This window comes from Suricata suricatta, chromosome 1 (assembly GCF_006229205.1).
Source record: "Suricata suricatta isolate VVHF042 chromosome 1, meerkat_22Aug2017_6uvM2_HiC, whole genome shotgun sequence".
Classification (NCBI taxonomy): Eukaryota; Metazoa; Chordata; class Mammalia; order Carnivora; family Herpestidae; genus Suricata; species Suricata suricatta.
This window is the reverse complement of record NC_043700.1, coordinates 174,878,936-174,902,833: the sequence shown is the minus strand read 5'-3', so window position 1 is coordinate 174,902,833 and position 23,898 is coordinate 174,878,936. Positions and strand designations below refer to the sequence as shown.

The 23,898-nt window shown below is 39.8% G+C and overlaps 1 protein-coding gene across 1 annotated transcript in view; it reads left to right on the top strand.

Moving 5' to 3' along the window:
- PI4K2B (phosphatidylinositol 4-kinase type 2 beta) overlaps positions 1–14,989 on the top strand; it is a 30,984-nt gene extending 15,995 nt beyond the window's left edge. Inside the window, exons 7-10 of the mRNA XM_029947969.1 lie at positions 1,185–1,284; positions 4,530–4,663; positions 5,220–5,279; positions 12,596–14,989. Of these exons, the coding sequence (XP_029803829.1) occupies positions 1,185–1,284; positions 4,530–4,663; positions 5,220–5,279; positions 12,596–12,769 (468 nt within the window). The 3' untranslated portion in view covers positions 12,770–14,989. The remainder of the gene's footprint in view (positions 1–1,184; positions 1,285–4,529; positions 4,664–5,219; positions 5,280–12,595) is intronic.
- Positions 14,990–23,898: the final 8,909 nt, after the last annotated feature.

Below are 23,898 nucleotides of genomic sequence, written 5' to 3'. Positions count from 1 at the left end.
GGGAGGAAGGAGAGAGGGAGGGGAGGAGGGAGGGAGCGAGTGTCTGCAAACCCAAGGACCTTGGGAACTTTTGGCAAAAGTTTCACATCTGCGAATGCTTATAGCAAATTGTACACTTTAATATGTGAAGTTTATTTTGTGTAAATTATACCTCAATAAAATTGTAAATAGAAGAAAAGAAATAAAAATAAATGGCAGTTACAGCAGAAATGGGTTTAAAATATACACATAAATATATATTTTCATAATAGTTGCTAAATATATTTTATTGGTATATTTTGAGCAATTAGATTTTACCGAAAATTTTATTCTTTTGCTTTTAAGTATTTGGTGCATTTTCATGGAGGTGTAAGATATTTGATATAAACTAAAAGAAACAAACTAGACATATAGGACACAGACCTTCATGCCAACACTTCTAACTTTAAAATTGTCTTTTTTACCTTTTTTTTTATCTAGGCCACTTAATAATGGCAACTGTTTATCTTTACATAATAAATACTCTTCAACATGAAGTCCCTCTTGCTCTCAAGGTCTTTGTTTCTGCTGTGGAAGAATGTAGAAGTTAGGAATGGCCTACTTACTGTAATTAGTAGTATATAGAGATTCCGTCTCCTGGACCTTCTTATAATTGTTCTTGGAGGAGTTTGATTTAGAAACATTTTGTATTTGGACTATTTCTGGGGGACCCCAAGAAAGACTAAATTTTTAATGAGGTAGTATTGTTAAGTTCATTTAAAAATACCAATTATTTTTCAAATGTCATACTTTTTTTGTTTTTTTTTAATGTCATACTTTTAAGCAATGCATCTAGCAATAAATTACCTGAAACAACATATTTTTAAGTCTTAATAATTCCAAGTGCTCTTCTCCAAAGAGGAAAGAAATGAAATCATCACTATCTGAATTTATTATAGCAAATGAAAAAAATAGTGATTATGAAATTCTTACTGATTTATAAGGCAGTTTCTTCCCTTCAGGGTGGAAATTTGTACTATCTGACAACTTATTTTTTATTTATAGTAAGACCTTTAATAAAATGCAACTTATTTTTTATTTTTCAGCCTCTTCAAATAAAAGGTCTTCAAACTTCAGTAATTTTTAAAAAACTTATTTAATACTTGATCTTTTGGAAATATTGGTATACATTTTTTTCATCAGCAGGCCATTTTTTTCTTCTTTAGGAAACGGAATGGATTGATGACAAAGAATCACTTATTAAAATAGCTGCAATTGATAATGGTCTGGCATTTCCTTTCAAGCATCCTGATGAGTGGAGAGCCTGTAAGTATGTAGAACCATCTATACATTCTGTAATCCCCCTTTTCCGGAACGGGAAGGGAACAAAACTTACGGATCTCAGAGAAGGAGAAGAAAAGCTGGGTGAAGGAGAATCACTCCCTAGGGCTCTGCTCTAGATGTTAGGTGCAAGGATGTGTTCTGCATGGGCCTTGCCATGTGTTGTTTGCTTATTTTTGAGGGTCTGTGTCTGGCTTTGGGTTTCTGGCTTGTGTTAGCCTTGTAGAGTAAGTTTTTAAATATCTGTAACATGAGAATCATCTCTTTTAATATCCGGAGAGAGCTTAACTTTACTGTTTCGGGTAGTATTCATTTATAGAACAGTTTGGGCCTACCTCTCCCCTTCTCAGTGAGTTGTGCTTAAACTGCCTCACCAGTCTCCTCTGTGATTGAGGGTCTGGTTTGCTACATTATCTTGAGCTAGTTGTAGACATTTTTGTTTAAAATTGTTCGTGACATCTCGAGATCTAGATTTATGGGTACAAACATTTTTATAGAATTATAATTGGGGCACCTGGGTGGCTCAGTCATTTGAGCATCACTTCAGCTCAGGTCATAATCTTGTGGTTTATGAATTCAAACCCCACATTGGGCTCACTGTTGTCAGCACAGAGCCTACTTCAGATCCTCTGTCCCTCTCCCTTTCTTGCCCTTTACCTGCTCGTGCTCGCTCGCTCGCTCTCTCTCAAATAAAAAGTAAACATTAAAAAAAAAATTTTTTTTAAACTTCCTGAGCCATGAACTCACAAACCATGAGACCATGACCTGAACCGAAGTTGGACACCTAAGTGACTGAGCCACCCACGCGCCCCTAAAAAAAACTTTTTTAATAGAAATAAATGAATAAATAAATAAAATTTCTCTGTCAGTTGATTAAAAAAAAAACCTGCCCATTATTTTCGAGTTTTATTGCTTTGTGACCTGTGAATGTGGCTGGGTGAATTCTGTTGTCTGAAATTTGTTAGTAATTTCTTTGTGATCTGGTAGGTAGCCAGTTTAAAGGTACTTGAAAAGAATATATCTGGACACAAAGTTCTACATCTGTCTATTAATTAAAGCTTGTTAATTGTTAGTCAAATCATATATTTTTTTGACCACTTGATCTGCTAATTTTTGAGAGTTGAAGTTGACTAAGATTGTGATTTTGGCAATTTCTTCTTGCATTTCTGTACATGTTTTTGCTGTGTATTTCACATACATAAGGGCCCAGCATTTTATCTTGTTTGGTGGCTTGTTCTTTTATTAGTGTGAAATATAACTCACTTTATCCTCTCGGTGTTTTTGTGTCTTTTTTTTTTTTTACTTATTTTATATGTTGTAACATTGCTACACCTCATTTCTTTTTATTAACATTTCCTGGTATTTTTCTATACTTTTATTTTTTACTTCCATCATTTATTGTAAGCATATGACTTCTAAACAACACTTAACTGGATATTTTTTTTTTACCCAATCTGAGATTCCTTTAATAGGTACATTTAATTTAACTCTAGTTAAAGTCTCAATAAATAATGTGTTTGAACTTTTCGTGCCATCTTATTTTTTTCTATTGACCATGAATTCCAATTTTTTTCCTTTCCTGTCTTTTGTGGAGTTGACTTAAGATGTCTTTGTTTCATTGTTTTCCCCTCTAATAGTTTGAAATTTACATGCAAATTGTATTTTAAAAGTGTTCCGTTAAGGGCTCCTACAATGCATCTGGGAAATTTTACCAAATATGCAAATAAGGATTAAGGATCAGGACCTTGAAAGAAGAGTTGATAATGAGGATACAGTTTTTAAGCTGTCACCCTGGTGGCAGAAGCCATGGTGGGGCATGAGGGCAAACAAGTGGCACCACTAGGACCATGTGAGGTACACGGTACTCCGTGAATGTTCCCTGAAGGTTTAGCAAATAAATGAAGGACAGAAAGCAGGGGATGGTGGCACTGAAGGCAAGAGGAAAAGCCAGCAAACAGGAGAAGTGGCTTAAAGGACAGGAAGTGCACTTTGGGAGACTAGTATCTCCAAAGCCACACAGGAGAGAATTTCAAAGGGAGAGGACAGAAGACTGCTGCTTGCTGCAGAGACACTAAGTAGCGTGAGGACTACAAGTGAGCCTTCGCAGAGACTCTGAGATGAGAGCGTTTCAGTGGTGACACTAGGAGTTGAGGGAGAGGCAAGTGAAGGCAGGCCTGGAAGAAGAGCTTTTCTGTGATTGGTCGGGGAAAAGGAAATTAGATACAGCCTCAGGGAGATGTGGGCCAGAGCAAAGGCTTTCTTTGGACTGGACCATGTACTTCCCGAAGCGGACAAGGAGACAGTGGAGGAGAAGTCAGGGGAATGACTCTAGAGGTAGGAGGCTCTCACCAGATGTACCCGCAGCAGCTCTGCGGGTGGTCATATCATCATAAGCCATACATATACTTTCTTGCAGAGATCTGAATATGCACCCTCTCTCAAAGATTCTACTGCTTTACAAATCTTTTTCATCCTAGTACTGTGTAGATTTAATGTTCTTAGGAGAGAACTAGAATTAGCTTGAAGTCATGGATCTTTGATCCCTTAGAGACATTTGCCTATTTACTACTAATGATTTAAAATTTGGGAACATCGTGGGTGGCTCAGTCAGTTAAACCTCCGACTCTTGATTTCTGCTCAGATCATGATCTGAGTTTGGGAGTTCAAGCCCTGCCTCCGGCTCTACGCTGACAGCATGGATCCTGGTCGGGATTCTTCTCTTTCTGCTCTTCCCCTGCTTGGATTCTCTCTCTCTCAAAATAAATAAACTTAAAAAATGTTTTAGAAAATATTTGGAACATCATGTAATTGCATGCATGGGCACACAGGCGCGCGCGCGCGCGCGCACACACACACACACACACACACACACACACGAGTGGTCAGTTCCTGATGATTTGTGACAGGGAGGAGGGCAGCAAAACCTTAGCCGTGGCTTCTGGTGCGTGTCAACAAATTACAGGTGTCCCTTCATGTTTAAATTTAGAAACTAGAGATTCAGATATATTTTTTGATATAAGGCTGTCTGAGATCCACTCATTATCAAAATTTTTACTCTTTACTATTTAAACTCAGGAACCCAGCTAGTTCTAAATAATACCTTACTGCGCTTTACCATCTGAATTCACCATCCAAACTTGTTCTCTGATAACTTCTTCCTCTCTCTCCCTCCCTCTCCCACTCTCTCTCCCTCTCCCCCTCTGTCTCCCTTTTTCTCTTGTTCCTTTTAGATCCATTTCATTGGGCTTGGCTTCCTCAAGCAAAAGTTCCTTTTTCTGAAGAAATAAGAAACTTGATTCTACCATATATTTCTGACATGAACTTCGTGCAAGATTTATGTGAAGATCTTCATGAACTTTTTAAGGTAAATAAATTTTTAGTTTTAATTATTGCAGAAAATGAAATAAACGTCAAATGAGATTTTCTTAATAGAGCTAATTTGCAGTTTATAGCTTCTGGTGTAGAGCCTGACTTAAAAAGGAATTAACAGCTTTCCAGGAGCATAAATTTGTGAAGTTACACTGATTATGAGTGTTCTTTGAAGTAAATCTGTATTAAAACCTGATAAGTTGTTTTCTTCAAAAGTTGAATTTTTACAAAAGTACTCCATAAATTATAATAAATGTTTGGTGAGCTGCTATAGTTTAATTCTCTCAGAAACACCTAAACCCTTTGGTTGGATGGTTATTTTAAATCTTTTTGGGAACAGATGGATTATAAATAAACTATTCTTGTCATCTAGAGGCATACAACAATACATCAAGTAAAACTACTTTTACATGTTATTTTATCTATTAGGAAAGCTCTGGAATGGTCTTACATGCTAAGTTGAAGAGTTCATTTGTTTTCAAATATTTGTTTCAAATTTCTTGATTTTGGGAATTCTAATAATGTTGATTTCCCCCCCCCTTTTTATAAAGACTGACAGAAGATTTAACAAAGTTACCTTTGAAAATCAGATGTCTGTGATGAGGGGTCAGGTAAGTTGCCTTTATATGATCTTGTTCATTAAGGAGAAAATCTCTCTTTTAAACTCTTTTCTCCATTGTGACCCACAGGTGCAATTCTGTCATTTATGCTGAACCAAAATAGCTTGTATGATTAAAGATGAAGTTGATTTCAATAGTATCTTTCCTGTCTTGTTCTAAGTTAGGTGAATTCTTTGTCTTCATTTTGATAACTGTTTTCCTGAGTGTTAGTGTATTTTTCCTCCTCAAGTCCATTTGCTTGGATGTTTCAATGCCAAGTTCTATTGCCTTTTGATTATTTCTCTCATAGAATGTGTTTGGCCTTTGCTGGTGCAGTCAGTAAATCATCACGTCACCAAGGATGAACACTGATTGAGGCATAAAAGTACTGATTGTAACTCAGTCCTGTCACTCCTCCTTACTCCCTTTAATTAGAGATGCAGGGTGTTAGGTCTGCTGGTGTGCGTGTGCAGCTGGCCGGTCTACGGAGAAGGTCTGGTTCTTCTACTCTGTGAATAGTGCTTAGATTCCAAAAGGAAAACTTGAAACAGAATTAGTGTGAATAATTTTATAGTGTTAAGTATTATGAACAAATAAACTACTGTAAACATTGTCTTTCAGTGATTATTAATTAACTTTTTCTTCCTAAAATACACATTTAATTTTAGGTAACTATTTGCTGCATACCTGTGGCAAAGAGAACAAGTCTGGTTTTTGTACTGAGTAAAACATTTATAACTTTAACAAATAAATATCATTAAATTATCATTTATTCACCGAATATTTATTGAGAGAACCAGCACCAGGAAGTGATTGAAGTAGAGCCGACCCAGTTCCTCCTGGCCTGGAGCATTTGCTGTGATGAGGAGGCCAGCGGTCAGAGAGGAGGGATGGATTATTACCTCGTCCCCTCTCTGTGCTCCTCGCCCGCCTCTCTGTGCTCTCTGCATTTATGCAGTGCTTTGCTGGAGTCATACTCTGGTTTTTTTTTTATCTTTTTTTAAATTTATTTTTTGAGAGAGAGAAACAGAGCATGAGCAGAGGATGGGCAGAGAGAGAGAGAGAGAGAGAGAGAGAGATACAGAATTAGAAACAGGCTCCAGGCTCTGAGCTGTCGTCACAGAGCCTGACGCGGGGCTCACACCCACAAACTATGAGATCATGACCTGAGCTGAAGTAGGATGCTCAACCGACTGAGCCACCCAGGCGCCCCTGGAGTCGTAAGTGTTACATAGTAAGTGATGTGGCCGGAGAAGAAGACTAGAGCCAGACCTTGGAAGCCTTACGTGCCAGAATATAGATTCCCTGTGGAAGGGATCGGAGCATTGAGGGATTACCATTCGAAAGGGTTGTGATAAAACTAATTTCTGGAAAAAACAAACAAACAAAAGACTAATTCCTGGAGAGGAGACCTCCTGGGTTTCTTTTGTGAATGCCCTGAATTATGCTAAATTGTTTATATGTGCATTTTGGGGTGGGGTTTATATCTCAACCAAAGGAGGCTCTAACCCAACAAAGAATAAGAACCACTAGAGAAGGTGAGGCAGGACAGTGAGGTGCAGGTTTGCTCAGCAGATGAGGAGGCCAGAGCCAGGGAGCCTTTTGGGGAGTCGAGTTAGGTATCAGGCATGTATGAAGGGCGTAGGGGATCAGTGATTGTAATTCTGTTGAACAGCGTCACCATCCCAAACTATAGTTGAGCTAAATTTTCCAGCATAGATAATTATGCCCTAAGCTTACCCTTTTGCTTGAACAATTTGATTTATAAATATGTTCCATCTTCTGGAATTCTCTTATCCATAAAGATTTATCTTGGGAATTTTTTTTTTTAGTTTATTGATGTGTTTTGAGAGAGAGAGAGCACAAATGGGGAAGGAGCAGAGAGAGCAGGGGAGAGAGAGGATTCAGAGCAGGCTCCACACTCTGCAGTGAGTTGGACGTGGGGCTTGATCATGATATCATGTCCCGAGCCAAAATCAAGAGTCAGACGCTTAACCGACTAAGCCACTCAGGCGCCCCTCTCAAGAATTTTTTTTAAAGAAAAGCTATAAATAATTGTGTAAGCTTTCATTGTAAATTAAAATTAGTACATAAGGAATTTAAATACAGATTCCAAAATGCTGTCTGGAAAGACAGGGGACATTCCAGTTCTGAGGTCTGTCATAAAGATATGCCAGAGGCTCTCTGCTATTTTAGGTTTATTTATTCATATCCAATCTCATTCACAAAGGATTTAAGGTATTATACAAATGTATGTAATAAAATGTAAAAATAACAAGATCAAGATCTGGAGAAAAATAAAATTATGCCTTGGTTACATGTTTTGTTTAATATTTTTAAATTTATTTTTAAGCTTATTTATTTTAGAGAGAGAGCGAGAACGAGCAGGGGAGGGGCAGAGGTGGGGGTGGGTAGGGGGTCTGAAGCGGGCTCTGTGTTGACAGCAGAGAGTCCCACATGGGGATCAAACCCATAAACTGAGATCATGACCTGAGCTGAAATCAGATGTTTAATTAACTGAGCCACCCAGGTGCCCCCATTGTTGTTTTGTTTTGCTTTTGGTTTTGTCTTTCTGATAGCCAGAATGAATAAGAGACCTTGACCGTGCATGATTATATAGCTTTCTGGTTTTAACTGTTTTTTTTTAAAAAAGCTGGTCTGAAAAGTCACATTTTATTTTATGTTCTAAAGAAAATCAGTGCTTTGAAACAGAAACAAAACCAAGTAACAGTAACCTATATTCCAAGCAACAAAGTCATTATTCAGCCAGTTCCTGAACTAAGTCAAAATACTTGTGTTATTTCTTTGGTTTGTAATTTTCCTTAAATCCCTCTGCTCTCCAGTTTTGCCAGTTAACTCCAGGCTTGTGCTTTGGTACAAGCAAGTCTTTTGCTCTAGTTTATAGTAAGTGTTTAGTCTTAAACACATTATCACTGACGTGTTCTAATTCTTCTCATAAAGTTGTGAGCTGGAACTAAGAACCAGTATGAAGACATGTTTAAAAAAAATCTGGAACTAGTAATATTTATTAAAGATAAAGATGTTGAATGTTACGTTAAATAACAGTAGGTCATGATCAGGTTCGATAAGATTGATTACTTGTTTTATTTCTTACGTTTCAGGTTTTTATTTAAATTCTAATTAGTTAACATATAGTGTAATATTAGTTTCAAGAGTAGAATTTAGTGACTCGTCACTTACGTACAGTACCCAGTACTCATCACAAGTGCCCTCCTTAATTCGAATCACCCACTTACCCCACCCCCCACCCCAGCAACCCTCAGTCTGTTCTCCAGAGTTAAGAGTCGAAGATCATTCATCTTTGTTGTACCTGTGCCTGGTGGGAACACTGGGCCTCAGAAAATACTTATTTCTGTGAAATGATTTTACACATGGTCTGAGAAAATGGCAGAAATAATAAACTATCTTATGAACACACAGTGAACTTCTATTCAGGGACTTATACATTGGAAGCTCATTTGCAGATTCAGTAACGATTGATGTTAAAGAAAAAGTAACACATCAGTACCTCCTGAGTTCTTTCCCCTTAACCAGATATTTTGATGTTTGGTATCATTTATCCTTCTAGCAGCTCTACTTAGTTACCTGCATTTTATGTGGAGGAAACTTGGCCCCAGGGGGTGAAGTAACATGATGAATCTGTAACATAAGCTGTCTTGTGGCCTTGCCTCTGCCTGAGACCCTTGTCGTCACTTCTCTGGATTTGGGGCTCTTCTAAACGGTATCCTGACCTCTCTTCCGGTCTGTCCTTCACATTCAACCGGGACAGTCTCTCTAAAAGCAAAGCCGGTCATGTCTCCTGTGACTTAGAACTCCCGTGATTGGTCGCCGTGTGCTGGCTCCCGTGGTGGCTTGGAGCCTGGTCGGCAAGACCTCTCACGGTCCGCCCGGTCCTTCACACCCGCCCCAGCTCTCGTTCGTGCCTTCCTCTCGGCCTGGCCGTCTTCACTCTTCTTGCCTCCCGTTTCCCGTCTCCCGGTGGTGCCCTGTGTGTTTTGTTGCCACTCCTCAGGTGCCTTTGCCTCTTCGGCTGGAGTCAGTTTTTCCTCCAGCTCCAGTTCTGTCTTTCTAGACTCCTCCTGCCACTTCCTGGCGATACACATACTGGTGTCCATTTTACTCAAAAGTTTGAAGTTAAAACAGCATGTTGGCTATATTACTATTGAAAAATAGCTTAAAATCATCCATAAAGTGAGTACGTGTGGTTTTAGATAGTACAATAATTCTTATACCCACAAAAATTAAAGGACCTGTGAAATGGGTTAAAGGATGCAAAGTCTATGCAGAAGTCTGTGAGTTTATACCATCTGCCCTTGGCCTAGTAATCACATCATTATCGAGTTCATAGATGGAGGTTTCTGACGTGTTTCTCCTTTGCCTACAATGCTTAGTCTGTTTCTAAAAATAGTCCTCTCTAAATTAAACATACAATAGCTGGAGTGCCTAGGTGGCTCAGTCAGTTAAACAGCTGACTTCAGCTCAGGTCAAGTAATGATCTCACAGTCCATGGACTCGAGCTCTGCATCGGGCTCTGTGCTGACATCTCAGAGCCTGGAGCCCGCTTGGGATTCTGCACCTCCTCTCTCTGGCCCTCCTCCACTTGCACTCTGTCTCTCTCTCTCTCAGAAGTAAATAAACATTAAAAAAAAATTTTTAACATACAATAATAGATTTGTTTATTCCTTGAGAAATGAAAGAATGGATGATATGTGGGGGAGGGGATTAGATTTTAAGTCAGGGCCTAGGTCCACTGTTGTTAAAAGGTTTATCACTTTTTATTCCAATTATTTGTTCATATGGCTGTTTGTTTCCAGAAAGAAACAAAGGACTCAAATGAGTTTTTCCCTCCTATTCAGCCTTCTCTCTTCCCCAGCATAGAGCATGCTCAGTAGATGTTTCTTTAGTAAATAAATGCAAGATTATCAAGTGTCTTCTCAGTTTCCAAAGAAACATTTAGGATAGTTTTTAGGATTGAATAACATTTGCTATTATATATTTGAAAACTGTTAATCTTGTAGAATAACTCATTTTCTTGGTACCATTCTGTTTTCTAGATTCTCTACAACTGTCATATCTTTATTTTTTAATTTTTTTAATGTTTATTTATTTTTGAGAGAGAGAGAGAGAGACAGCATGAACAGAGCAGGGGCAGAGAGAGGGAGACACAGAATCCAAGGCTCCAAGCTGTCAGCACAGAGCCTGACGTGGGGCTAGAACCCACTAGCCATGAGATCATGACCTGACCCAAAGTCAGATGCTTAACCGACTGAGCCACCCAAGGTGCCCCAACAAATCATGTCTTTAGAGTCAGAAAAATGTTAGATATTACTTAAATTTCTGTATAGACTAACATTTTTAGAACAGAATTTTTTAAACCAGAAGAGGAAACTAACCAGAACGCTTCATTCCTTAGCCATGCTGGTGGCCACATTTATTTTCGTGATAAAAACAATGTTTTAATGTGAATTTCATAAATTCTTTGTGTCTTGTTATCCAGCCTGGATGACTTTAAGGGAGGAACTTAAAAGGGAATCTAAAACGTAAACACAATGAGTAACTACTGTGGCTAGTAAAGATTTATTTCCCTGAGATATTAAATACTTCAGATTTTCCAGGATCTAAACCATCCAGTTTATACTGTTCAAAGTAATGTGAAATTTATTTATTAGTATGGCTTTATGTTGAAACCTTTATGCTTATCACTATTAAATAGTCTTTACAAGAACCACTAAAATGCATATTATCTGTATATTACTAGATATTTCCAAATACTTGAAGGAAACATCTTTATTTCTAAAGTACATAACAAAGGGAGGGTTTTTTATTTTACCTGATATGCGGGGGATAAAAAGAAGATGAATTATGAAAATTTTATTTTATCTGAACGAAGCAGAATAGGCTGTAAGCTATGTGTTGAATTTCACACCCTTATTTATGTGCTCAAGTAGCAATTCTAAGAGCATGTTTAAACATGTAGTGTGATATATTTTACTCTCTCTGGTTTTATTTTTTCTATTTAAGAGTAAACTCTTAAACGACACTTTATTTTAAATGGCTACCTTCCCAGATTCTCCAACCTGGTGCCTTACGTCATGCTTTGCCATGGCACGTTAACCCCATCATATGTGATATAATTTACTTCTTCATGCTTATTGACTCTTCCTCCTGCTAAAATGTAAGTTCTGTGAAAGCAGGCGATTTGTTTAGAGTTTGTACTGTGGTAGCCCCAGCACTTAGAATAAAGTCTAGCATGTAGTAGACAGTAAGTAGCACTTATTGCTGAATAAGTACATAAGGTTTTTTTTTTTAATTTAAATTTCAGGAAACATACAGTATAATATTAATTTCTGGTGTACAGTTGAGTGATTCAACACTTATATACAACAACCGTGCTCATCACAATAAGTGCAGTCCTTAATCACCATCTCCTTTTTCACCCCTCCCTCTGTCCACCTCCCCTTGGTACCAATCTGTTTCTTCTCTGTGGTTAAGAGCCTGTTTCTTGGTTTGCCTGTCTCTTTTTTTCACCCTATGATTATTTGTTGTGTTTCTTAAATTCCACATGAGTGCAGTCATATGGTGTTTGTCTTTCTCTGACTGACTTATTTTGCTTAGCATAATTCTCTTTAGCTCCATCCACTTCACTGCTAACGGCTAGATTTCTTTCTTTCTTATGGCTGAGTAACGTTCCATTGTGCATATATGCCACACCTTTCTCATCCATTCATCAGTTGAGGGACACTTGGGCTCCTTCCAACCACTGTTAGTAGGAATGCAAACTGGTGCGGCCACTCTGGAGAAGAGTATGGAGGTGCCTCAGAAAGTTAAAAATAGAACAACCCTTCGATCCAGCAATTGCACCACTAGGTATTTACCCAAAGGATGCAAAAATACTGATTCAAAGGGATACATGTTTCCTGATGTTTATAGCAGCATTACCTACAGTAGCCAAATAATGAAAAAAACAGATCAGAATCTGTTAAGCTTCTGTGTCAAGGGGAGTATTTGGAACCATTACTTTATTCAGTCTTCTGATTACTTCTGGACATCAGTGCATTCTAGAATATTTTAAAGTCACTAATTGGTGAAAGTTATTTGATGCTAATTTTGTACGCTCGTGTGTGTATATTTTTGTGTCTGTGTAGTATGTATTTATAGCAGTTACTCCTCGTCATCTCTTTGGGGGCAGAAATGGATGAAGTAAAGATTGTAGTTATGAATAAATGGTTAAAATAACCATGATTCAGCGAGCTGAGTGAAGGTTTTTATCGTACTTGCACTGGTGAACCTCTGTCTCCTTCCCACAGATCTTAAACCTTACTCAGGCGCTGAAGGATGGGAAGAGTCCCGTCCAGCTGGTGCAGATGCCGTGTGTGGTCGTGGAGCGCAGCCAGGGCCGGGGCCAGGGCCGCGTGGTCCACCTGAGCAGCTCCTTCACCCAGACGGTCCACTGCAGGAAGCCGTTTTTCTCCTCGTGGTAGCGGGTGTGCGAGGAAGAGAAACAGACCGTTGGCATTATGACATTGTTAAAACATGACCACATTGCGAATCTGCTGTTAAGATCTCGGGTTGCCAAAACCTCAAATAATGTAAGTCTTGAAAAGGTTATCTGTTGAATGTAATCAAAAGTTTACAGTTTTTCTGTCCAAATATTCAATTTCTGTTTCAGGGAAGAAGTGAAATATCTCCTAAATTGTATTTTTGTAGAAAATTTTTATTTTATGTTGTTTTGTTAGTTGAAAAGGTAATTTCATGGTTTACACATTCTGAGGTGACTGTAATTACTTTAGAATTCCAAATAGAAAAGTAAGGTATTTGTTGACTCTGAATAACTTTTTATATTCTTTATAAACATTGAGGGACGTTTGTGTTCAATCTTCTTACGTTATAAAAGGCCTTCGAGGGTGAAACTGCTCTTGTGAACTTTAATAGAGCGGTTAATAGAAAAACTGGTAAGAATAGAGTAATGTTGCCTTAATTTAAAAAGCTGCTATTTTAGAACTTGAGTAATTGCCCCTAAAGTGACCATTGTTAGGGAATGGAAAATTATATTTTGGTTAAGTAACAGGTAACCATTTTGTTTTCTGTGCTTCAGAATATTTTTGGCCAATTATTTTGTTAAAGCGAGGGAATAAATCTAAAGATATTCTCCCTTTTTAGAAAATGGAGGCACTCAGCTGAGACTGGAGGGGTATAATACGAAATTAGAGTAGATCGCCAATATTTTGAAATTCCACCATAGCACTGAAAGTCCCTTTTGTTTCTTCCGTGGAATCAGTTACCTAATCACTTAGTACTTTAGATTACTGATCTTTGTGGAGTGCTTCAGTGAGGATTGACTTCCCTGAAGAGTAAACCGTACCTCAAAGTGTATATCGGATTGCATTTTGGGGTCCTAAGGCATAAGTCCTTGAAAATAACAGTAGTATTTTACGGTATTGAAGTTACCTATGTTAATATAATTACGGTCAACTGTAAAACATCAGCCCTACTAACGGGGAACGTGACACAGACAACCATAAAGTCATTTCGATATGATTTGGAGTATCAGTATGGCCGCCACGCTAGGGTTTTGTAGCACCTCGAACTCCCCGGTGATTTAACGTGAGAGGAGCCCAGTATGAAGATGGAATTCTGCGGAACCGGAAGCTCCATCCTCTTCCCCGGGCCCCAAACAAGTAACACCACCACCCAAACTAAACTGGCAATTTGTGCTCTGGGCCTTTTGGGGGTTTTTTAGCTGTCTCATGAATTTTTCTTTAATTAAGTATTTTTGTGTAAAAAACGTTTCCTGAAGGCTCAGTGAAGACCGAAGACAAATGGGCAGACCCCCCTCCCCTCGCCCCCCTGCCTCGGTCTGCCTGGTCTGTGTGGCTGTGGGGAGTGAGATCCCGCAGCCTCCGGGAGCGCTCGCCGTGCACCCGTGCCCTCCCGCCTCCCCGGCCTTCCGTGACCGTGACCGAGATGCTGGGATCATGGGAACTTGACTGTAAATTCAAAACCCAACCCCTGTCATTAGAGAAATACTAGGAATTAAAATGTGCCTTTTGAACATGTGTTCTTGAATAAGTTGTTATGATGTGGGTACTGCTTTCATAAAACAGGTTTTTTCTGTATTTTGAGAATTGCTATATTAGTTTTTATAATGGAAAACTTAGTAAATTCCTACTGTTTTATATCCTGAATTTGTTAAAATAGTATGGAAATATTTTTAAATGGCCTGGCCAGGGTGGAAGAGTAAAGTTGAAATATTTAAGATGTGATCATAAGTCAACGCACATTGGTTATTTTTGTAGATTTTCATGAACTTGACTCTTATTTAAATATTGTGTTAATTTTTTGAATGAGTATATTTATAGTTTCAAACTTGGTAGACTAAAGGTAATAAAAATCACTGTCTTAAGGTCACAGTTCTCCTGAAGTATGTATATTGAATATTTAGAATGTTTGTGAGCACATTTATGTTTACAAATGACGCTAAACCACCATCTTCCTTGCATCTTCAAAATTCCAAAAGCCACATGTAACTGGAACCTTTATAATTGGAGACATTTTAATTTTGTTTGTGTGCTCCCCAAATTTGTCATCACTCGGAGGCTGTGGAAAACCTGTGGGAGGTTTTTTAAAACTTGAAAACAATTGGAGTCACAAAGGTTTTTTTTAAATTTTGTACTGACGGAATTAAAACCTTATTAAAAACAGGTGGTGAGTGTTCTTTGATCACATTACATCTGAGATTCTTTTACAGATGCTTAAAGAGATAGGCAGGGTCCTGTGCTTTATATAGTCTGTCTTTTCTCCCAGAGTTACTTGGCCAGCGGGGCAGAGTTGTGACAAAGATTTGTTAGTGTTGCCCCGCCCTTCCAGACCTCTGTTGTGGGTCATCTGGGGCCACGTGACTGAGTGCTGGCCAGTGAGGCGTTAGGACAAATGACGGTATGTGACTTCTGGACCTGGCAGTAAACCTCCCTGTCTTCACACGCAGTGGTCATGACTGGCCACTCTTTTCTCTTCCTGTTTGGATATAAACAAGGAATTTGCCAACTGGAAGCAGCCAAGGCATGTCCGTCACTACTTGGAAAACTACCAGGGGAGCCCATGCGTGGAGTTGGGCTGCAACATGAGCAAGAAGTCAGTGCTTATAAAGTTTGGGATTTGTGTGGTGCTGAGGCATAGTCTGCCCTATCCTGGGCGTTATGATATAAATAGAAAACACAAATCATTAAAAAAAATTTTTTTGACATTTATTTATATTTGAGAGACTGAGAGAGACAGAGCATGAACAGAGGAGGGGCAGAGAGGGAGAGACACAGAATCTGAAGCAGGCTCCAGGCTCTGCACAGAGCCGAACGCGGGGCTCAGACCCAGGAACCATGAGATCATGACCTGAGCTGAAGTCAGACGCTCAACCGACGGAGCTGCCCAGGCGCCCCCAAATCATTTTAAAATAAAAACTCAGTTTTAAGAAGTACAATTGCAGCAACAGCAGATGGTTTTTAATCTCCCTGAACCCCCCAGGAGCTATCCTACAACAAAAGAAAATCACAGTGACATCATCACTGAAATTAGGTGGTGGGGTAACCCTGTGAGCAGCTTGGGCTAAAACCATCAACACCTGTCCGACCGCGTGGGAACAACAGCTTTGGAGGAGCAAGCAGAAGCAACTCGAGGGGACTCGCAATGTGCCCATCTCCATTGGTGGCTCCAGAACCTCAGGGAAGCAGAGAGGGCTGTTCGGCATTTGGTGGCCAGCAGCTAGTAGGAGCCCAGAGAGAAAAGTACGAGGATGCTGGGCGCCCTGGTCTTAGTGTCCTCAGCCCCGGGGTGGTGGGGGCGGGGCACGTGGGCCTGCCCTGGGGGAGTGGTTGGGTGTAGAACACTGAAAAGGGAAGGACAGTTGGAAGAGAGGACCAAGTAAGACTGAATTCAGAGAGTACGAACACAGCGCACAGAAAACCACGTTGTCTATCACTGTGTAGTAACTGCAGCAGACAGAACATTAAGACCCCAAAACCAAGCAAACTGTCCTGGCCCACCAGGCCTCCTACGCAGAAACCTAAAACTATAGGGAAATCCACCTCCATTTACGTACAACTACAACCCTGCACTGTGCACTAAGAAAACAGAATAACAACCTGTATAATCACCCCCCCCCCCGCACCCTAGTAAACAAAGACACCCAAAAACATTCACAGAGCAGCAGAACACCGTGATCTAATATTTTTTTTTAAATAATGGAAGAAATTCAAGAAATGATGGAGGCTAAGAAAGAACAATAAAATAGATATTGGAAAAGCTCAGATTAGATAGGCATGCAACAGGAGGAAATAAAATGAGAGCTGACAGCTCAGAGCAAATATTAGAGTTAAAAATACACTTCAGAAATAAACCAGAAAGAATGAATATAGGAACAAAAAGACAACATATCCATAAAAACCCTACAGCAAACATCACACTGTTGGAAAGTCTAAAGTGTCTGTATTAAGGTTCTTTTGCTGCTGTAATAAATTCCCACAAACTTTAGTGGCTCAAAAGCAACGGATCGGGTATCTTACAGTTCTGCAGGTTAGGAGCCGGACGCAGGTTTCATTGTGCTAAAACCACCGTGTTAGCAGGACTTCGTTCCTTTCCAGGGGCTCTAAGGGAAAATCTGTTTTCCTACCCTTGCCAGGTTAGAGGCCTCACACATTCTTGGCTTGTAGCGCTTGGCCTCCACCTTCCCAGCCAGCAGCAGTGGGTTGAATCCCCATCACAGAGCTCTGCTACGGACTCCTCCTCCTCCCTTCTTGCATTTTTAAGGAACCTTGTAATTACCCTGGGTCACCCAGGTGATCTAGCTGTTCTCCCTGTTTTAAGGCTTGTTCATTCACAACCGTAATTCCATCTGGACCGTTAACCACCCCCCGCCCTTGGCCATATAACATGTTCACAAGTTTTGAAGAGCAAGACATGGGCATCTTAGGGGGCTGCTCTTCTGCCTTCTGTACTTTCCCTCTGAGATCGGTTATGTGTCAGAGATGCCTGCTTTCACTGTTCTCACTCTGTATGTACTGGTGAGCTTAGGAAAAGAGGAGAAAGGTATGAGGATCAGGGAGTAAACAAGACTGGCATTATTTACTCAGTGACGTTTTGCATGTAGAAAATTCAATAGCATGTACAGATAACTATTAGAACCAATACGTGAATATTGCAAGGTTTATATACCAGCAACATAGTTAAAAAAAGAAAATTTAAAAAAATATATCATTTACAGTGGCAGCAAATTTCAGATTCCTGGGCATAAGTCCAACCAAAGATGTGCAAGATCATGACACCAAACTACACGGGATTATTGAGAACAATTAAAGATTTAAACAAAGGGTAGGCTATACCACAATTAGGTATTGATAGTATTAAGATGTCAGTGCCTCCAAATTTATCTATGGATTCAACACAATCAAAATCCCATCTGAAATTTTTGTAACACTCAACAAGCTAATTCTAGAATGTATATAGAAATGTATTGGCCAGCCAAAACTTCTGGACAAGTAGAACAAAGTTGGAAGACTTCTACTACCTGATCTCAAAACTAAAGGTACAGCCCTCAAGACAGTGATAATTGGTGTAAAGATAGACATATAGATCAATATAACAGAGAATCCAGAAATAAACCCTATACATATGGTAAGCTGATTTTCAACCAAAGTGCCAAGGCATTTCAAAGAAGAAGATAGTCTTTTTGACAAATGGTGCCAGTAACTAGACACACATGTGCACATGCACACACACACACACACACACACACACACACACACACACACACACTGAATCTTTACCTTCACCCCATATGTAGACCTAAATATAAGACCTAAAACTTGTGGAAGAAAACCGGAGAAAACCTTAGTGACCTGCATTTGTAAAGATTTCTTGAAGCAGAGACGGCACAAGCCATAAAAAAATTTGAGAAATTGCTCTTCAAAAATCTTGTACCCATTAAAACATACTTAAGAAAACGAAATTTCTGGCCACAAATTGGCAGAAAACATTTGGCAAAAGTATCTGATAACGAAACTGTATCCAGAATTCCAGAATACATAAAGAGATTACACAACTCAAGAAGTTACCCAATTAAGAAATGAACAAAAGATTTAAGCAGATACTTCACTAAAGAATATCTGTGAATGGCCAATGAGCACATGAAAAGGTGCTCAGCAGTTGCATTAAGGAAATGCAAATAAAAAACCAGTGTAAAGTTAAACATGGGAAATGCAAATAAAAACCAGAGTAGTTAAACGTCTACCTAGCATGCAGCCTGAGTCCTTACAACGGAAGCGAAAGCAAACAGCAACATAGAATGTTCATAGCAGGCTTTTTTGAAAAAAATATATACATACAACAAAAGGAACATAGTTCTGCTACACACAGCACCGTGGATAAATTTCAAAATCATAGTGCTAGCTGAAAGAAGTTACAAACAAAGGAAGCAAAATGTATGATTCCATTTGTATCAAACTTTGTGAAATGAAAATTAGCCTACTGTTATGTTAAAACGGTCCAGTGGTTCCTTGGGGGTCCAGGCCGAGGGAGGGATCGATTTGCACCCAAGCACGAGGAAGTGGGGATGAAAGTTCATATGTCAGGGGTGAATACACTCATCATCAAAGATCGTCAAATTGCACCCCTCATCGTGTGTAAATTATCCTACATAAAACAATAAACAGTGAATAACAATTTCAGACCTATCAGATCTGGGAAAAATTAAAAGCTTAACCATTGGCACAATCATCTGGGAGAGCAATTGCTAGTAAAATTGCAGATGCGAGGACTCTGGCAGTGCGCGCCTGCGAGGAGACAGACCCAAGATTGATCATGCTGAAACACTGCTCGCAACCCAAGGATCTGTCAGCAGGAAAATGGAGACGTCGAAAGCGGCACACCCACAGGTGGAAAACTACAGAACAGTGACAATAACTCAACTGTAACTACATATATCAAAATGCACACAGAAACCTCCAGACGATGTTGAGGGAGGACGTACAGGCATCATTTATGCAAATGCAAAGCAGGGCCATATGCTACTTTTTGACATATGCATATATGTAAGTACGTAAAAGTGTGCACAGGAACGGTCCCCAACTTCGGAGTAGCTGTGAGGGGTAGGAGGCTATGGAAGCTGATCTGAAGGGCACCAAGCATATCTGAAGGATAAAATTTAGTTCTTAATGATCTGAAGCAAATACAGGCTGTCCACATTCGTTACAATCTGAGTGGTGGTCAGTGGTTGGGTCTATAAATATAGATAATTCTCTGCTATTTTCTCTGTTTCAATTGTTTTATTTTTTAAATAAGCTTTTATGAAAGCATATTTATATGAACGTTCTGTTTGCTACCATAACAAAATACCACAGACTGAGTGACTTAGCCAGCGAGAATTTATTTTCTCACAGTTCTGGAGGCTGGGAGGCCAAGATAAAGGTGCCGGCGGGATTGGTTTCCAGTGCGGTATGTCTCTCGTTTACAGAAAGCCACCTTCTCACTGCGTCCTCACATGGCCTTTGTCTGTGCACTGAGGCTGGTCCTGACTTCTGCTTCTGCTGCTGCTTCCTCCTCCTCCTCCTCCTCCTCCTCCTCCTCCTCCTCCTCCTCCTCCTCTGCCTCCTCCCACCAGCCCTATAGGCTCACCCGAATGATGTCACTAAACGTTAATTACCTCTTTAAAGTCTCTATTTCCAAATATACTACTAGAACTTCTGAATGTGAATTCGGGAAAGACACAATTCAGTACGTACCACCACCCAACGTTAAAAAACTTTTTTTTTTAGTGTCAAGGATTTCCTGAGATTTTTTTTTAATGTTTTGTTTTTAATTATTTTTGAGAGACAGAGAAAGCTCGAGCAAGGGAGGGTCAGAGAGAAAGGGAGACACAGAACCGGAAGCAGGGTCCAAGCTAGCTGTCAGCACAGAGCCCGATGCGGGGCTCGAACCCACGAACTGTGAGATCGTGACCTGAGCCGAAGCCAGACGCCTAACCGACTGAGCCACCCAGGCGCCCCTAAAAACTTTTAAGCATCTACATCTGCATTGATTTCTCTGCATGTGGTCAGGATAAGCTTCCATTGCATTTCTGCGTCCCGGTCCCCACCACCTTCTCAGTCACATGCCTAATGGAAGACTAAGATCATTGTAAATACTTTCTTTTTCTTTTTTAATGTCTTTATTTTGAGAGTGAGAGATTGAGAGCAAGCAGAGGAGGGGCAGAGACAGAGACAGACAGAGAGACAGACAGATAGAATCTGAAGCAGGCTCCAGGCTGCAGGGCTCGAACCCACGGACTGTGAGATCGTGACCTGAGCCGAAGTCAGATGCTCAACCGACTGAACCACTCAGGTGCCCCATCATAAATATTTTCTGAAGCAAGCTCTGAAAGATATTCTTAATAAGTGTAGAGCTTTTCAACTGGATTTATAATAGTTACTTTTTAAATTTTTTTAATGTTTATTTTTGAAAAAGAGAGCATGAGCAGGGGAGGGGCAGAGAAGGAGACACAGAAGCAGACACATGAAGCAGGCTCCAGGTTCCTAGCTGTTAGCACAGAGCCCGACCCCGGGCTTGAACCCATGAGCGGTGAGATCATGACCTGAGCCAAAGTCAGACACTCAACTGATTGAGCCACTGAGCCCTCCCATAATAATGATTTCTGACTGCTGAGATAAAGTTCCTGCTTTCTGCTGGGCTCATGGTTCTGGTCCACATACTTGTGAACCAGAACAGCGCCTTTCTCAAACGTGGCAGATACGTGAATTGCTTTAGCTCTTTTTCATTTCCTAAAACCCTAACTCCTAGATGCATTAACAGTTTGTATGACAAATATAGATCACTCATTGAATTTAACAAACATTTGGCGGGGACTCTGTATGTCAAATTCTCTGAAAGATGGTAGGAAGACGAAAATCAGTAAGATACATTTTCAACTCTTGGATTCACTTTCAGGTACTGCTCGGAGCAGGAAGGAAAACCTGAAAATGGTAAAAGGGCTAAAATAAGATATTTTCCAGGGAATAACATCCTAATCTTTGTGTGTCTTATGTCTGTACTTTCCTAACTTTGCTCCTTAGACTGTGTATTCATTGCATACAAGGAAGAGGAAAGAAATGCTTTGTAGATTAATGGTTGACTGCCTTTGGTTTGAGCTTCTCAATGAATTTATTTATAATAGAGGCATTTTTTTAATGTTTATTTACTTTTGAGAGAAAGAGAGACAGAATGCGAGCAGGGGAGGGGCAGAGAGAGAGGGAGACACAGAATCTGAAGCAGGCTCCAGGCTCTGAGCTGTCAGCACAGAGCGTGACACAGGGTTCAAACCCACGGACTGTGAGATCACGACCTGAGCTGAAGTCTGTCGCTTAACCAACTGAGCCACCCAGACACCCAGAGGCATATTTTCAATGTCTAGATTTCTCTTGGATTGTGGAGGGTGTGGCTTTCATTCCACCACTTGAGATATTTAATCTGGTTTTTTTTTGGAGGTGGGGAGTAGATAGTCTTGTAAGGTGGCCATTATTATTTCCTTCCCACTTTGTGAGTGTGTGTTACTTCACAGAAGTAACCCCCCTCAGGAAGTGCAGTCTGCCTCTCCTTTTCAATCCGAGCTGGTCTGGCAACTTGCTTCGAACATCAGAATGCAGTGAAAGTGAAGCTCTGCCAGTTTGAGGCTTTGTCATTAAGGACCTGGGAGCCTCCCCCTTCCCCTGGGAAGTTACTCTAAGTAAGACATCCAACTCCCCGGAGTCCACCATGCTATGAGGAGACCATGCTAGTTATGTGGAGAGACCGTATTGAAGGAGAAAGGGAATAAGGTCGTTCTATTTACCACATCATCTCTCTGAAGAAAGTCAACAAAAGTGCCTCTTCTCTATTATATTGACGATAGTCAAATATCTTCAATTATTTGCCAAATACATATTTTATATCTAGATTTCCTTGAGTTGGGATCCAGTCAAGTTTTATTCAGGACATTCGTCTGTTCCATCTGCCAATCTGGAACAGTTCCTTCACTTTCTCCATGATGGGAAACTTTTGGAATATCCTCCATTCTGAATTCGTCTAATTATTTCTTCTTAGCGTTCAGCTTCATCTTCTATCCCTTGTATTTTCTTTTTTTTTAATGTTTTATTTTTATTTATTTTTGGTACAGAGAGAGACAGAGCATGAGAGGGGGAGGGGCAGAGAGAGAAGGAGACACAGAACCGGAAGCAGGCTCCAGGCTCTGAGCTAGCTGTCAGCACAGAGCCTGACACGGGGCTCGAACCCATGAACGTGAGATCTGACCTGAGCTGAAGCTGGAGGCTTAACTGGCTGAGCCACCCAGGCGCCCCTCCCCTGTATTTTCTATAAACTGGAAGTGATATCTTAAAGCTTGACTAAGTCCGGGCTAAACATTTTTGATGAGAATATTTCATAGATGATTCTGCACACTTCATACTGCATTTACATCAAGAGTTAGATAAAAGATATTTCATTTTTATTAAAGAATTCATCATGGCAGGGAAGGAAGTCCCAAAGGAGCAAGAGAGCTGTGGCAGAAGGAACTCTGTTCACAAATTATAAATATACTTGTCTGTCTAGAGGATAGTGAGATGCCCCTCACCGTTTCTCTGAAAACTGAATTCTTGTCCCATCTTCTTTACCAGTGAGTTTTTCTTAGCTCTATTTTTGGATGATGACGATGATGATGGATGATGAGTTGGTTTTCATCAAGCAAAAATACTGATCGGTCACAATATCAAAAGAATATTGTCATGAAGGATACTAATTAAGCCTAAAATCTCGAGAATAAAGTTCGTAACTTACAATAAAGCTGTATTTCAATTCTACGAGTGTTCATTCTTTGCTGTGAGCTATTTTGCTATTTTTCAGTGCTTTTCACATGGAGATTCCTAAATATTAGGTGGGCTCATGGATCGAGCAGTGGAAGATATGTAACAAAAATAAATTTATCTACTCAAACTGCATTATTAATCAGCATCATTTTATTCATTAAGTTTTAGCCTGTTTCAGAATCCATGTAAAGAATCTTTGAAAAAATAAATCCTCAAGCTTTAAGATTTTTATTCAAACACAAAGTAATGGAATAGATTTTACTTTTGTCATTTCAATATACTGTAGCCTTACTTATGTTCTGACGTTGCTTATCTTTAATAAATGGAAAGCATGCCACAATTCTGACCAAAATCTTAAATTGGAATAGACTGATTCTTCAGTCCTGATTCTGCCCCTTATCAGCTCTGTGTTGTTGGGCAGATCTTGCAAACCAACTTTCTCTCCATATGTTAAATATACAAACTACTGATTACTTCGGAGGTTTTTAACAAGAACAAATAAGATATGTGAAAAGTGTGGTACAAATCCTGGTGGTTATAGATTGGGTTTCTGTTTGAGCATCTGTCTGTATTTTTTTAGTAAATATATATATTTTTATTTTAGAGAGAGTGTGAGCAGGGGAGAGGCCATAGGAAGAGCAAGAGTGAGAGCGAGAGAGAGTGGTGGGGGGCAATAGAGAGAGAGAGGAATCTCAAGCAGGCTTCACCTGACTCGGGGCTCGATCCCACGAGCCTCAGATCATGACCTGAGC